Source organism: Desmodus rotundus, chromosome 5 (assembly GCF_022682495.2).
Source record: "Desmodus rotundus isolate HL8 chromosome 5, HLdesRot8A.1, whole genome shotgun sequence".
NCBI classification, from domain to species: domain Eukaryota; kingdom Metazoa; phylum Chordata; class Mammalia; order Chiroptera; family Phyllostomidae; genus Desmodus; species Desmodus rotundus.
In genome coordinates this window covers 128403184-128417397 of record NC_071391.1, presented here as the reverse complement: position 1 = coordinate 128417397, position 14214 = coordinate 128403184, and the positions used below count along the sequence as shown (strand labels likewise).

The window sequence follows — 14214 nt, the reverse complement described above, 5'->3', positions numbered from 1 at the left end:
AGCCCAGTAACTGAACAATTGACAGTGACTTTTAAGCTTTTATCTCAAATACTGTTTTATAGATAGGGACAATGATTGGCTGTACTTCATGATAAGAGATACTAAAGATCAAATTTTTAAAAAAATTATACTAGAAACACTTTTTTTTTAGATTTCCCTGCAACTCTGCAGTCATGTTTTAATTCTTTTTTTTAGCAACTACTAGCAGATTTTCTGCATTGAATAATGACTTTTATGATATTGTATCTACTTGGGAAACTTCTTATCTAATATGAAAAATATGTGGTATGATCTAGAACCACTCTATTTTAAGCAACTTATGTTGTGTTTTCCCAGTGCTTAGTTCAGTGCCTAGCCACAGGACCCCTATTTTGGTAAACAGACCCCTTTCCTAATCTATCATTTGCAGCACAATAATGGACCTCAAAGTAGACTTTAGTAAATATTTTGTTCATATTTATTACCAAAATTAGAGTCTACTTACAATAGGCAAAATAAATACTCCATTTCCTTAGTGCGCATATATGTAAGCTTGGTGAGCACACTGAAGGAAGCCCTTTCTCGTAGCGTCCGTACTGAGTGCAATCACTGATTCAGTAAGTGTTCACTGAGGCTACCGTGTGCCTGGCACCTTGGGGGCGTGCAGCTGCCACAGAGGGAACAGGGGAATCCAGCTCCTGCCCTCACGACACTTCAGCACTTATATTTTAAAGGGCAAAAGAAGGTAATGCTATAGAAACAAAAAAAGAAATGTTAATTTAAAAACTTAAAAGGTAAATAGATCCAGACTATCCAGAGGGGATTAAAGGGTGCTTGCAGCATACCTCTCTGAAGGAACATGTGACCAGAGACCTAAATGCTGAAGGAACCAGCCATATAAAGATCTGGAGTGAAACAGAATGCAAACACTTGAGAGTTGAAATCAGTGAGGCTGGAGCTTGCTAAATAAGGTGGGGTGGTGATGCTAAAAGCTGAGGTCAAACAGACAGACTGAGACCAGACCACACAAAAAGATTTTTTAGAAGGAGGGATACAGATTTTATTCTGATTGCACTGGAAAGCTATTGGCGCGGGTGGGGGAAGGTAGAGGATTGTTTAAGCAATAAAGCGATAGAATCTGATTTACTAAAACGTTTAGCTTGGCTGCTGTGTGTAGGGAGAAAGTGTAGAGGTAGGGAGACTGTTGAGGGAGGTTTCATAGCGATGGAGGTGAGAGCCTGGAGCAGAGTCTGAGGCACTTCAGTGGAAAGGGTAAGCAGCAATAATCGATTCAGGAAATGGATTGGAATTCGTAGCTTCAGGAATTGCAAGTTTGCAAATAGATTGGACGTGGCAGAGAGGGAAAGAGAGAAATCACAAAGGTGAAGTCTGAGCAGTGGGCTTATGTCCTTTACCGAGATGGAGAACCTTAGAGAAGAAACACGACGAGTTTGATTTGGGAAGGGAGCGAATGGTTTTATGAGGTTCCTATCGTATTCAATTTGGAGAAGTTCAACAAGCAATGGATGAGTAATGGGTGGTGGAGCTCAAGAGAGAAGTCAGTAGCATTAATAAATATCAGGCAGAGTGAGCATGTGAGTAGAGGGGAGCCTTGGGTCCTGGGGTAGACAGAAAAGAGTGCAGGCCGAGACCCCGGAAGCCTCAGTGCTGATCGGTCCTGGATGTGTGTTCCGACTCACGACTTTCCTCACTGTTTGAAAAATAAACTTGCAAAAAACACAACTTCGGAAACACAGTCTTAATAACAAACACCGTTGCATTAGTAAAGTTAATCGCTGTGTCATGTACGTAGGCAAGATAATGAAAATTTCCTAGTTTACTTTAAATTGAGGTAGTTTTTCTTTTGTTAAATGGCATCCTGAGTTACCAGAACCAATGAGAAGGCAGCGTGACTCATGCTTGTTTTGCAGTGTTCTACCGCCATATGGTGTTTAACACTCAGGGGTGCTGACGACTTCTCAAAGCAGTCAGTTTGTGATCAACAGTTTTTGCTATTTACTTTTTCATGTGTTTCGTACTGTATTAAGCAACTTCCCCATTAAAGCAATCCACACTAGTTTTAGAAGCACACACCCACACAAGCTCTTCAGTCCCTCCCCATCCTTATGCAATATTACCACAGTACATAGTAATCGACATTTTGGTGATAGCTTCGTATTTTCAGGATACCAAGGTTGTGCTTAGAGATATGTTTTAAGTGTTAATTAATTGCTCTTAGAATCATGGACTTGCAAGGCGAACAAAGGACTTGAAGATCCTCTTGTAGCAGATAAAGTCCTCTCAGAGCTAAGGCTAATTTTACAGAGCTGGTCGGTGGCCTAGCCATATATTATGTAAGCATGCATTACATAGTTGCTAGTGCTTCAAACCAGGCTCACACTGTGGATATACAAAAGAATTGATCTCTCCTCTTGAGAAGAGAGACACATACCTAAACATTCACAATCCAACATGATCAGTGCGATATAGGTAGACAGTGCTATGGGAATCAAAAGGAAAAGTGCGGTCGTATCTTCCTCTGCACCTGTGCAGACACTTCACAGAGGAAGTTCCCCCTACTGTGACTTCCGTTTCCAGCTTGAAGAAACTGCTCATTTCGGAAGAAGATGAGCTGAGTTTGTAGTCTTGCGTTCTCACTGGAAGACTTGAACAGGTCACGCTTTCCCTTTCCCAGTATAAATGTACTAAACTGACCAAGACTGTTTCTATTTCTTTCTCCCCTGTAGAGGCGACAGTTCTGAGCTATGATGGGAGCATGTTTATGAAAATCCAGCTCCCCGTGGTCATGCACACAGAGGCTGAGGATGTGTCCTTACGGTTTCGATCCCAGCGCGCCTATGGCATTCTCATGGCAACCACCTCGAGAGACTCGGCAGACACCCTCCGCCTGGAGCTGGACGCAGGGCGTGTGAAACTGACGGTCAACCTAGGTAACCACGCACCCTCCCCCGCTGAACTAACACTCTTCATTTTTTGTTTAATTCTGCCTGCAAACATTTATCAAGTAGCCTGTTTGTCATGGAAAGTTAAAAAAAAACACTTAATGGTCTCATTTCCATCATTTAAATTAATTTAGGTTTTTGGGGCATCCTTTTATTGTTTGTTGTTGTTGTTCTTGTTGTTTGTGTAACATAATTTACTGTTTTGTGATTTTTACCACTGAGGGTTCTTAAAAGGGAAGCCATACATATCAACAAGGTTGATTGAAAATATAAATTATTAGGCTTGAAGATGCCACAAACCAAAGTTCCTATTGTCGTATTTACTGATATTCTGATTGGCTGTATACGATATCCTTTCAGATACACTTACTGAGATAACATAGGCACCGAATATCAAATTTCTACTTTGTGATCTAGGTCAACAGTAGCTTTTCTTCTATTCCTTGGGCTTCTCCTTTCAAAAACTGTCTTGGTGGTACCCCATCCTTTCTGTTTGGAAATACTGTGTGGTGATATTTCGCTATCAACTACAATCCACAACCCTTCAATGCCCAAAGTCTGCGGCCCTCAGCAAACAGCCACGAGAACACTGAAAACACAGGCTCTTCTACAGGCAAATAATGCTTTCCTGCTCAGGTACAGAATGAAGAAAGGGTCACTACAGTAAAACCTCAACAACCAAATGAAACATGGGGGGAGGGCAGGCTGAATTATGAAAATGTCTGCATTGTAGAATTAACAAAAATTAAGCAGTTTTGTCTTCAATTGCATTTATAAGCAGAAATTAGTGGCTGAAAAAATCCTCTTAAGGAAAGGTCTTCCTAGGTTCATTTTAATGGCAGGATAACAATTATCCATAATTAGCACATTGTTTCATGCAAGTTGTGCCATCAATTCATAGTAAAGTACTTAGACTCAGGTTTTTTTTCCCTAAACTTGACCTTTCAGAACTTGTCTATTTTGTTTTCAGGTGATCAGTGCTCATACCGAATGAAGAGTTATAAATAATCTGCCCAATAAGTTTGAATATTACCATTAACTCCAAGAGGTATACAAATTAATGAGGTTTTACTGTATTTCCTGGATGTGATAAACACACACAAAATTAATAAATAGAAAAAAAATGAATAAACAGAGAGAAAATTTGGAAACTCCATAGATAAAAGAGTAGTAAAATGTGATGAAACATTTTATAGGAACCTCACCTACATTTCCTAATTGTGCTGGGCAGAATAGTAGCTCATAAAATATGAAAGTATTTCACAGATAGCTTATTGCATAGAATTACATTCTATTAATATTAGTTAAATTAAGTTACGTAATGAGAGTGTTTTTAAAGGTTACTGAACACACAGCACTTGTTTACTGTTCTGTTAGCGTTCCCTCTAGTGACAATAATAGGTTACTACAGCCAATCAAAACTGCCTAATTACAGTGGAGGGGCTGGCTGCTAGCCAAAGCGAAAACACTCATGGGAATTGTGCAACAGCAAAGCATTCTGTGGAAAGAGTTGTGTAGGTGCTGGTCCTTGGCTGTTTGCAACCACTTTTCTGATGCGGTTGACGACACATGACAAACTCAGCTACATGGAAACAGAATCTAGGTTTATATTTATTGTGTTCCCCAAAGGCATTAAATACTACTACCAAAAGCAACAAATATTTATCGATACATAAAATAAACATAGAACACCCCACACAGTCCTTTAAAGATAACCCTTCTAATCACAGTCTGTGTTATTCACTTCATTCTATTCTTAGCGAATCTGCTTTTATATAGGAAGCAAGAATAAGAAAAGGAAAATCAATAGCAGTGTTAACCATGACACTTACTGCGTAGAGATAACATTGTCAGCTCGGAAGAGAGGCCCAGGCTTGGGTGTTCTGGAGAATGACACTACTTCTTAGCTGCTAGAATTTCTAAAAGAAACATACAGTGTTTCTTTCCTCCTCCGATTAATACAAGGCATGGAATCCAGCCAGCAATGGGTTGTTACCTGTTTGCCCACACAAAGCCAAAGCAAAACATTAGGGTGAGGTGAGAATCATTTCAACTTGCTCTCCATTGATCACCACAATTCTAAAGGACTCTGTTGGCCTTTGTGGGATCTTAGATTTTGGAGGTCCAAGATGTCTGAGCCTAGCTGAGCTTGCACCTGCGCCCCATTGTGACGGAGCACTTTTTAGTTCTGTTGAAAACAATGATATGTTCTTTCACAGATGGGGAGAAAGTTGCAGCCAGTCTAAGCCAAGCATCTTTGACAGTTGACAATTCTTTATTTCACTTAGATTTGTCACCATGTAGCTTTGTTTGAATTGGCCATTTTTTTAAACCTTTTCTTGTTGTTTCCAATGGTGAAGTTTTATAACCATGAATCTGGGTTCTAGAGCTATGTAAAGCATAAATGATTTGGAGTGGCCATATTTGCATGTGTCTGTCCCCGGAAGGGTGGACTGTGATTTTATTGGATGTCTGCAGCTATTACCTTGAAGGATAAATTTTCATTTTTCATCTATTCTTCCCCATCTAGATTGTATCAGGATTAACTGTAATTCCAGTAAGTGCCTATTCAAAATTTTTAAAATGTTATTCCTCCATTATGATGTAAGCTAGTCAAGGCAAAAAAGAGAGAGAGAGAGAAAGAGAGAGAAAGATGTTTATGAAACTCACGAATTCACTTTTGAAGTATACCAGTCCATCATCTGGGTTGTAAAAATTCATTTTGAAATCTGTCCGGTTGAAGATTTAACCGCTGCCGTTCCTACCTCTAAGTGTCAAAGAGGTGACCCGTACTTTTTAACATGAGGTGTAAGTGCCTCTGTAGGCCTCCGGGTAAGGGGAGTGGCATTCACATTTTGCCCGACCTTGGCCTCCCGTAGCTCTCTTCATGACCAAATTTGGAGAACATACTGTAAGTCTTTTCTTTCCTTTCCTCATCAGAAGCTTTTCTCTCTTACTCAAATACAGAAAAACCGTGTGATTCCTTTAATGTTGAGAGTTAGTATTAAATCCTTTTAAATTCAACCAGTTTTACATGGAAAAATGTGTTTTTCCAAGTTATATATATATATACAGAAAATTACTTGTCTAAAGAAGTTTCTCCTGTTCATTAAGAGTATTTACATGATGAATTTTTACATCCTAACCGTATATCTGCAAAAATAACTAAAACCTTTCAAATCTGTGGTATGCATGCCAAACGATGACTCAGAAAAGATGCATGGACTGCGTTTTATTTGACTGTGACTAGAGGACCTGAAAGGATATAAGGACTGTGATTTTATTTTGAGTTGTCGCCTTATCTTAAGAGTAAATGTATTTTCATTTCTTTCCATAAATATTTAGATTGTTCTTTTCCAGGTTTTGCTGACCACATTAAGGAACCTCCTCCAATGATAACAGAGTTGTTAGCTATTTCAATAAAATGGTTCTAATAAACTAAACTCTCATTTCATAATCAGTAAAAAAAATTTATATCCTTGGAAAATGCTGTGAATTGATGGGGTCTACTTCCCAAACCCTAGCTGTGTTTTCAAGGGGCGATAATTCGTCCTCTGAGGAACAGATGGTGATCTTCAATTTACAAAATGAGAAGCTTTACCTAATGAAATAGATACTATTTCGAACACTGTGCTTCTTATAACTCAGATATGTCTTTAAGTATTTTAATATTCATTAAAAGTAACAAAAAATGTGGGTCTTTCTAACCATAGCAATAAAAAGGTAACTGAACCATGACTTCAGAAAAATTAAATCGGTAAACTACCATGTAAAACGTTAAAAATCATGTCCAACAGAATAGCTCCTAAAATTCTCTGCCAAAACTCCCATGCAAGTGTCCGCGGAATTTTTCAGGTACACAGCTCCTCTCACACCCCATCACCTCTTCCCTTCCATGCTTTCTGAAAAGGAGCACAGGCTTTGCAGGCCAATACCATGGTCCAGTTTGCCTTCGGCCCTGGGGCACAGGGGCAGGCAAAGTGACAACTCACCGAATAGTTTCTGAGGCCAGATTTGAGCCTTAACACAACTAGAGACATTCTTGATTCCTCCTGAATCTCAGAAAACCCACATGAGAAAAATATTTTCTCTTAGACGTCCTTATGTACTTTTACAATAAGCATGAATTTTCAAATTTACAAAATCTAACTACGTAAACTCTAGTATTTGATGGAAACTAAGCCGATGAAATGAACTTCTGTGTTCCTCAGCTACATATATTAATTTTTACATCTATCTTTGTAGCCTAACTAGACACCACTTGGCTTATAAGAGTCTGATATTAAGCAGTCATTTTTTTCTCTCAATATTACACAAAATGATATCTTTAAGAACAAATTATTTTGCTGGTTAGTCGAATCTTCCACCTTTTGAGGAGCACGTGTTACATGTAAACTACTGTAATTGAGGGATGCTTGTGAGCTTTCGGTGTGCTCCTTGGACAGGACTGCTAATGCCTTAAGTTGACAGCAGTCCCTGGGAAGAGCATTCAGTGATCAGGTAACATTTTTATTTCCTTTACCTTTGCTTTATTTGGGGAATCATGGGCAGGTTTAGCAAGAACCCCACGTTCTACCAAGAATTCATGGTATTACTCAACTTTGAGGAGTGGGAATAATATATGTATCTAATAATGCAAATCTAACTCACAGTAGTTAAGCAGATCTCCACCTCGAGTGCATTTTCTAGCCCATAAAAAAAAATATATCTATTGCAGTACAATTTGTAGGTTAATAATTTATTACATGTATGCCCTTTGAGTTAAGTGTGTTAGAAACTGAAATGAATGCATGTTTATTTAATCACAGCCATGTACTGCAACCATCTCTAAAATGTATACATTACATTTTATACATCTCTAGAATGTATACCATAGCTAAGATAACAACTGTATTGTGAGACTAATATGAAATTCCTTAACTGATGTCTGCTAAGAATATTTCCACTGGCAATATAGAAACTATAATACAAAGATCATCTTGCATTGAGAATTAATTTAAATTATTAAGTTTTAATGGAAACCTTCCCAAATTTCTCTATACTTCCTGAGAATTGCTGTTTTCTACAGTGGTGCCCTCCTCCCTCACCTCCACTGTACCCCCACCCAGTTTACAGCAAGTGTTACCTGATATGCAAAAGAAATGATATATAGTATCAGGCTGTCTAATCTTTACTGTTGAAGAGTAGGCAGTAGGGGAGGGGGAAGGTCTAGCTGTATGCATGGGCCTGTGTGAGGATAAGAGAAGGCAGATATGTTTCTTTTTCAGCCCTTCCTGTGTGGGGAAGTTTAGATTCCACAGACAGGCCAGGGCACAGCCTTTTGTTAAGGTGTTTTCGAGAAAGGGCAGATTTGAATTCCAAAGACCATCTCTGTCCGACTCTTTGTTGCCAGGATTCCCCCCCAATAGGAAACGCTGTCAAGGATCTTTAAATGGAGGGAGATAGCTTATTTTCATTTAAAAATGAAAAGCTTATTTATATGTGGAGAGAGGGTGCTTGTTTTTAAAGAACCATCTCTGTGAATAGCGGTCATGTCGTTGTGAAAATGCACGCTTTCATCTTTCAGGTTACAAACAGAATGTCCCCGCACAGAGTCCCAGAGCAATCGCAGTTCTTTGATGTCCATTAGCTTATATCACTGCTAAAATATATTTGTTATCTGCAAGTGGAATTAGACTGAGGTCAGTGTTTGCAGATTCATGGACTGGGAGGCGAGCAGAGAGATGTATTATCTGGGGTTCTCCATTCTCCTCTGTCCGGGATAAGAATAGAGGGACAATCAGATTGCTCTTGTCTCCTTAATCAACTCCAATGTGGAAAACAACAATCTACCATCATAAAGTAAATTTCTATGGAAGTTGCTAAAAGAACCGCCATCTTCGAATGTAGAAATTTTCTTCCCTGGACAGTGAGGGGTACTTCAATAAAGGTAGATGGGAAAGGACTGTAAGTCACATTCTTTTAACATAAAGAAGGAAAATTATTTGAATTAGCAAAACAAGACATGTTGTAGAGTATTTTATATGAAATCATTATTGTAGAAATATATGGTGACACAAACTACTCATTAACAAATTATTACCAGGAAAATCCAAGTCACAGTGAATAAGTTCTTTTGAGACCAACACATGAATGATTTGCATGAAAAGGTGAGTGTTGGACAGTCTCTTGCCTACTCCATAATATTAATTGCTTTCAGAAGTCTTTCAAAGACCACAAAGAATGCAAAAGAGAGTTTCTACTCCTTATAAAATTTTCTCAAATGCGTTGTTAGTAGGGTCTCTACTGACCACCGGTCTTATTCTGCACTATCTCCGTCTACCGCCACAGCCTGATGTCCTGGTCACTCTGAGGCACCGTGACCACGACCTTCTCAATTTGATGCCCGATACTTCCCAACAATAAATCCAAACTGATTAGGCTATGTGTTTACAGTTTTGTGAAAATTTGGTCTTTCTAGTGGTATATTGCATGTTTCAATAGTTCCAATTTTTTTCTCTCCCTTTTTCTAGTAACTTTTAAAATGTTTAGTGCTATAATCTTTGAAGGTTTAAATGCATTGAAAATCTGAAAACTAAACTTGCTCCTATCAACTATAGGTGAGTCCTAATTATCACATGAATAACGACTTTAAATATGCAGAGAATGCAAGGGAAGATTTTGTTTTGATAGCTTGCTTTTTCTTTTCATTTTTTGTTTTGTCTTTTCAAATCAATGGCATAATTTACAGGATGTACTTACTGCCCACAGGAAGGCTTGAAGCCACCTCTGCATCCATATAAAATGGATTTTAATAAATTCATGATCTCTAATGCTTGCTTTGCTTGTTTGCATTATTTTTGGTTTCTTTATGCCTTTATACGGGTCTCTTTTTCTTCTTTCCTGCTCTTTCTTCCTACCAAGATTCACCCTTCCTACTACTCCATTTCCAATGTTGTTTTCTCCTGCTCTCTTTTCTCTTATTTTCTAAAAAGAATAAAAACTCTCTGGAGTTGAAAAAATATTTTATTTGGCAGACCTTTCAACTATGTTTGGCCTCTTACAGAAAATGGTTTATCTAAGAGACAATGAATTGCAGAGACCATAAAATTGCAGACGGCATTAATGTGGACAGTGTCAAGGGTTGGCGCTTAACTCCTTTTATTTTCAGTTCTGTGTTTAAGTATTGCAGGGAAAAATACTTAACCTCACGTTTACCTGGGATATGATGAAGAAATGCCTCTCAGTAGTATGTTACTGGAAAATGCACTATGATGGATGTCTAGAGTGGATAATATCTGTGTATTATCATTTTATTACCAGTAAGAAAAGATCAACTAGATATTAGTTCTCACCAGTTGTTATGTAGATAAAAATGGAAAGCAATAAAAGATTGCAGAAGGTCAACCAGTGGCACTTAAGCCATATTAGATTGCCTTGATCGGGCTGCCACTCGGCAGGCCACTTAAAAAGATATGAGGAAATTTCTGGGGGTTGACCCTTATTCACATGAAGCAAATGCTCTGCTCAGAGCAGCTGCCTGGGACCTAAGAGCAGAGAGCTGCAAAGGGGCCTTCTGCCCCTGCCCCACACAGCGGCCGATCACTTGATTTGCTGAGTTCTGCCCCTCATTGCCCCTCAGTGCTGTGCCATGTGTCTGCCTGGGAAATGAGTTGCTTGATTTTGTTCCTCTGTTACTGTCATTTTTGACTTTGTTTTTTTTTCAGGCTGAAAGTATATACTAAGGAAAGGAAAAGACAGTGAATATATAACTATTTTTAGCAAAAATCTGAGAAATTGCATATAAAATATAGAGACTAGAGATTTCTGGTGAAAATCAAATAGCTAGAACAGATGAAGAGAGTTGGCACATACCAATGAGTCTTTAGAAAAACACCAAAATTGGAATAAAATTTAAGGGAAGCCCATTTGCATTATCCATATTTAAAATTTTTGAGAATTATAAAGAAAAGTGCAGTTTTTCGTACACATTTAAATGGCTACATAAATTGGGCAAATTATAATATGAGGGCTTGATAAGTCGAAGACTTGGGGTCTATTTTAGGGAATAATTAATCTGCTCATTGCTTATATACATATATAAAATGCAGTGTTTTAGAAGATTACTCTTTTGTGCAGATTAAGAATTCACCTTGAAGTCAGGCTCAATTACTAATTTTTAACTAAAACACTTTCGTATTGCTATTGCAAAGTGCTGTGCTCACAGTAACACAAAATTCCAGATTAGCGCTGACCCAGTTTACACAATTCTCTCTCATCGTTGAAAGTTGGCGTTATGACAACGGCCTAGGTAGATATTGTCAGGAAAACCTACAAAGTTTCAGAAGAGATAATTTTGAACTTGAGATTCCCGTGGTTTCTGTGAAAAGGAATGTTTCTTTCACACAACCAAATGTCTTCAAATGTAAAAGACCACAGCCTATTGGTTAGACGTTTTTGTTTGTTGTTTAATTAGAAAAAGCTGGTGTCTAAACATCCACTACTTTCCTCATAGTCTTGAGTTTCTTTCTTCGTTGTTCACTAATTGATTGGTAGGGAGGTAGCACTGCTTATAGCTTCTATTTTTTCATACTTCTGCGTACTCCTGGCACCTTCTACTTCATGATTTCTATTCACTGCTTTTTCCTGTGCATATATTTTGGACTTTTACTGCTGCTGTACTATTGACTCTGTATATGTTCTGTGTTCAAACTCCTCTAGACAGAGCATTAGTGGATTCATTACTTATCCTTGTTCTGTTGAGCAGAAATTTCACATCATGCCACATCATAAGCCATTGATTGGATTTTAGCTTTGGGGGCCGATGACCATGGGTGACCCAAGCAGCTCTAATTGGAGCAGGGAGGGCACACGATATGCTTCCCCCCAGGTATGTAGGAGCAGCAGGCTTTCCAAACAAGTATCTTTTCTCTAGGTTGTCTGATTAAAAATGTTTTTACTTTAGCTGTAAAATACTCATATGGATTGCAATTTCTTCAACATAATAATGGCTAACATATGGTGTGGAAGTCAAGTGGGCCGGTCTCTTTAAATCAGGGGGAAATGCAGGGGATCATCAGAGAATTTGGAAATTGAAATGTTCAGTGTGCTCAGAGCTCTTCTCCATTTCTTTCACTCGTTACCAACGGGAGCAAAGAGCAAGATGGATAAGAAGTACATTAGGAAAACTTGTTTCCCCCAAAGGTAAAGTAATAAATTCTAAGAGTATTTAAGTTACTGTTATCTTTATTGTGCTTGGTTTATCTGTTGTTATTTGTTCTTTGAATGCATCAGTCATACACTTGTCAGAATTCTTCACCCTGCCATTACCCTTCCCAGGTGTTCAGTCTAAATACAGACTTGAAATATTTTATGCATAGTACTATTGAAATAAATTTCAAAGTTAATTTTCTTTTTCTGTGGAGGATTATTATAATTAAAATTTCTTTGGAAATTTAGTATTTAAGGTAAAGTTTATCAATTCTCTTTTTAAATTCACATGGAAGGAATGTAGGTAGCCCATGAAATTTCCTTATTAAGTGGTCAGATACATGGAAAAATAAGCCAATCTTGGAAATCAAGAAATTTCCAGTGTTAACAATTGTGTACTACTAGAAAATCTGAAAAATTCTGAAATGTTTACATTTCACTACGTGCAAAGAAGATAGTTTATGCATGTGAAAACTAACACCTAAGTATTATAGAACTAACACATTATAATGGCGTAACAGAATTGCTGGTGCAGATTATTTTATGCATTATGAAAGTGTCCAGTAAAAAAATTAAAAACAACTTATTTAAGAAGTTGTGCAAATATTCACTTAGAATACACGTGTGTTCACCCAGTAGTGTCAAAATAGACAAAAATGGATGTAGAAATAGATAATGATTCAATAACATGAAAAATAACAATAATAATCACATATAAGAATTCTGAAAGTGACATTGTAGATGATGAGAATCCTAAAATGTTTTAATTGATCCTTCATTTATAAATTGAATTATTTTATCTGAAGACATTGCAATAAATCAACTGAGAAGCTTTACCTTGTCAAAAATAATATTTTGGTAACTGATTAATTATTTAAACTCCTCTACTAAGTAAAATTAGTTTAGCTAATAAGCAGTGAAAAAACAATCAGAATTTCTCATTTTTTGTTATAACTATAAAATTGACAAGAAGCTATAGTAGCAAAATTGCTTTTCTATAATATTTCTTTTAAGTGTTTATACAACCTCTGATAATGAGATTGTTGGTAATTTTTAATTTCTTTTATTTTGTTGTTGTTCATCATCTATACATTTTAAATTTTCTGCAATAACTTTTTCTTCTACTCAACAATCTAAAACAAGCAATCAAAAGTGAATAAAGGTAAATGCTCTGTTAAGATATAGTTGAAACCAAACCCGCCATTATTTAGGACACTCTAGGCCTATACTACATTAGCTGTTTGTATTACGATATGTGCATTTAAATTAGGGACTAAATTCCCACTAATTTTGACCTACAAAGTAGTCAGAATGAGACTGTTTTAAAGCAACATTTGATTCCCAATTACAGTGATATTCATTATTCAGAAGCTAGAAGAAACAGAAAATATACCTACCATTTCAAAAAGTAGCTACCATTTCAATCCTCAGAGAAAATAGTAATACCTTAAATGCTCTTATAGTACTTTGCATATTACATACTTAATAGATAGCACATTGTGTAATATGTGTTTCTCTAAAAATACAGGGTCATGGTATGCAAATATTCTGCAACAAGTGCTTTTATTTTAACAACATATTATAAGCATATGTCCAGCATGTGACTATAACATGTAGGTCCAGGCCAGAGAGTAAGTTGAATAAATATAAAATAGGGAGGAAGTATACATGTACAAGAGTAAGTTCTATCATAATTCAGTGATCTCAGAGTAGTCAAATGGAACTGTTTGGAAGCATCTGTAAGCAAGATCTTGAGAAATAAACCAGATTGGAATATTTATAAATGAGAAGATACTTCCACGTGTGCCAGTGTAAGTTACTGTCATCGACTGTTAGCCACTAAGTGGAAGTCTAACTAACGTAACTTTACCATAGGAAGACAAACCAGGAAAACCGTAACTTATGATCTCAAGCAGCTGGAGACCAGCTCCAAGGAACCGCCAAGCACTGGTTCCTCAGATTAACCAAGTTAATTTGGCGTAAGATTTAATTGCTAATATGCATTGATATAGCTGGGAAAGCACCTTGGTAGAATACTTCCTACAGAGGAAAGCAAGCCATTCCTTTCAGAAGACTGATTCAA

General features: G+C 37.3%; 1 protein-coding gene across 23 annotated transcripts in view; it reads left to right on the top strand.

The window, feature by feature from the left end:
• The window catches only part of NRXN1 (neurexin 1), a 1071808-nt gene that overhangs the window by 480753 nt on the left and 576841 nt on the right, over positions 1-14214 (top strand). For 14 of the 23 annotated variants that reach the window (XM_045189449.3, XM_045189448.3, XM_071221543.1 and 11 more), the window contains 2 exons: positions 2727-2930; positions 5473-5499. In XM_045189449.3, coding sequence (XP_045045384.1) covers positions 2727-2930; positions 5473-5499 — 231 coding nt within the window. Of the gene's footprint in view, positions 1-2726; positions 2931-5472; positions 5500-12045; positions 12126-14214 lie in introns of those variants that run through there. The other 9 variants (XM_024552822.4, XM_024552821.4, XM_045189458.3 and 6 more) reach the window with 2 other exon arrangements.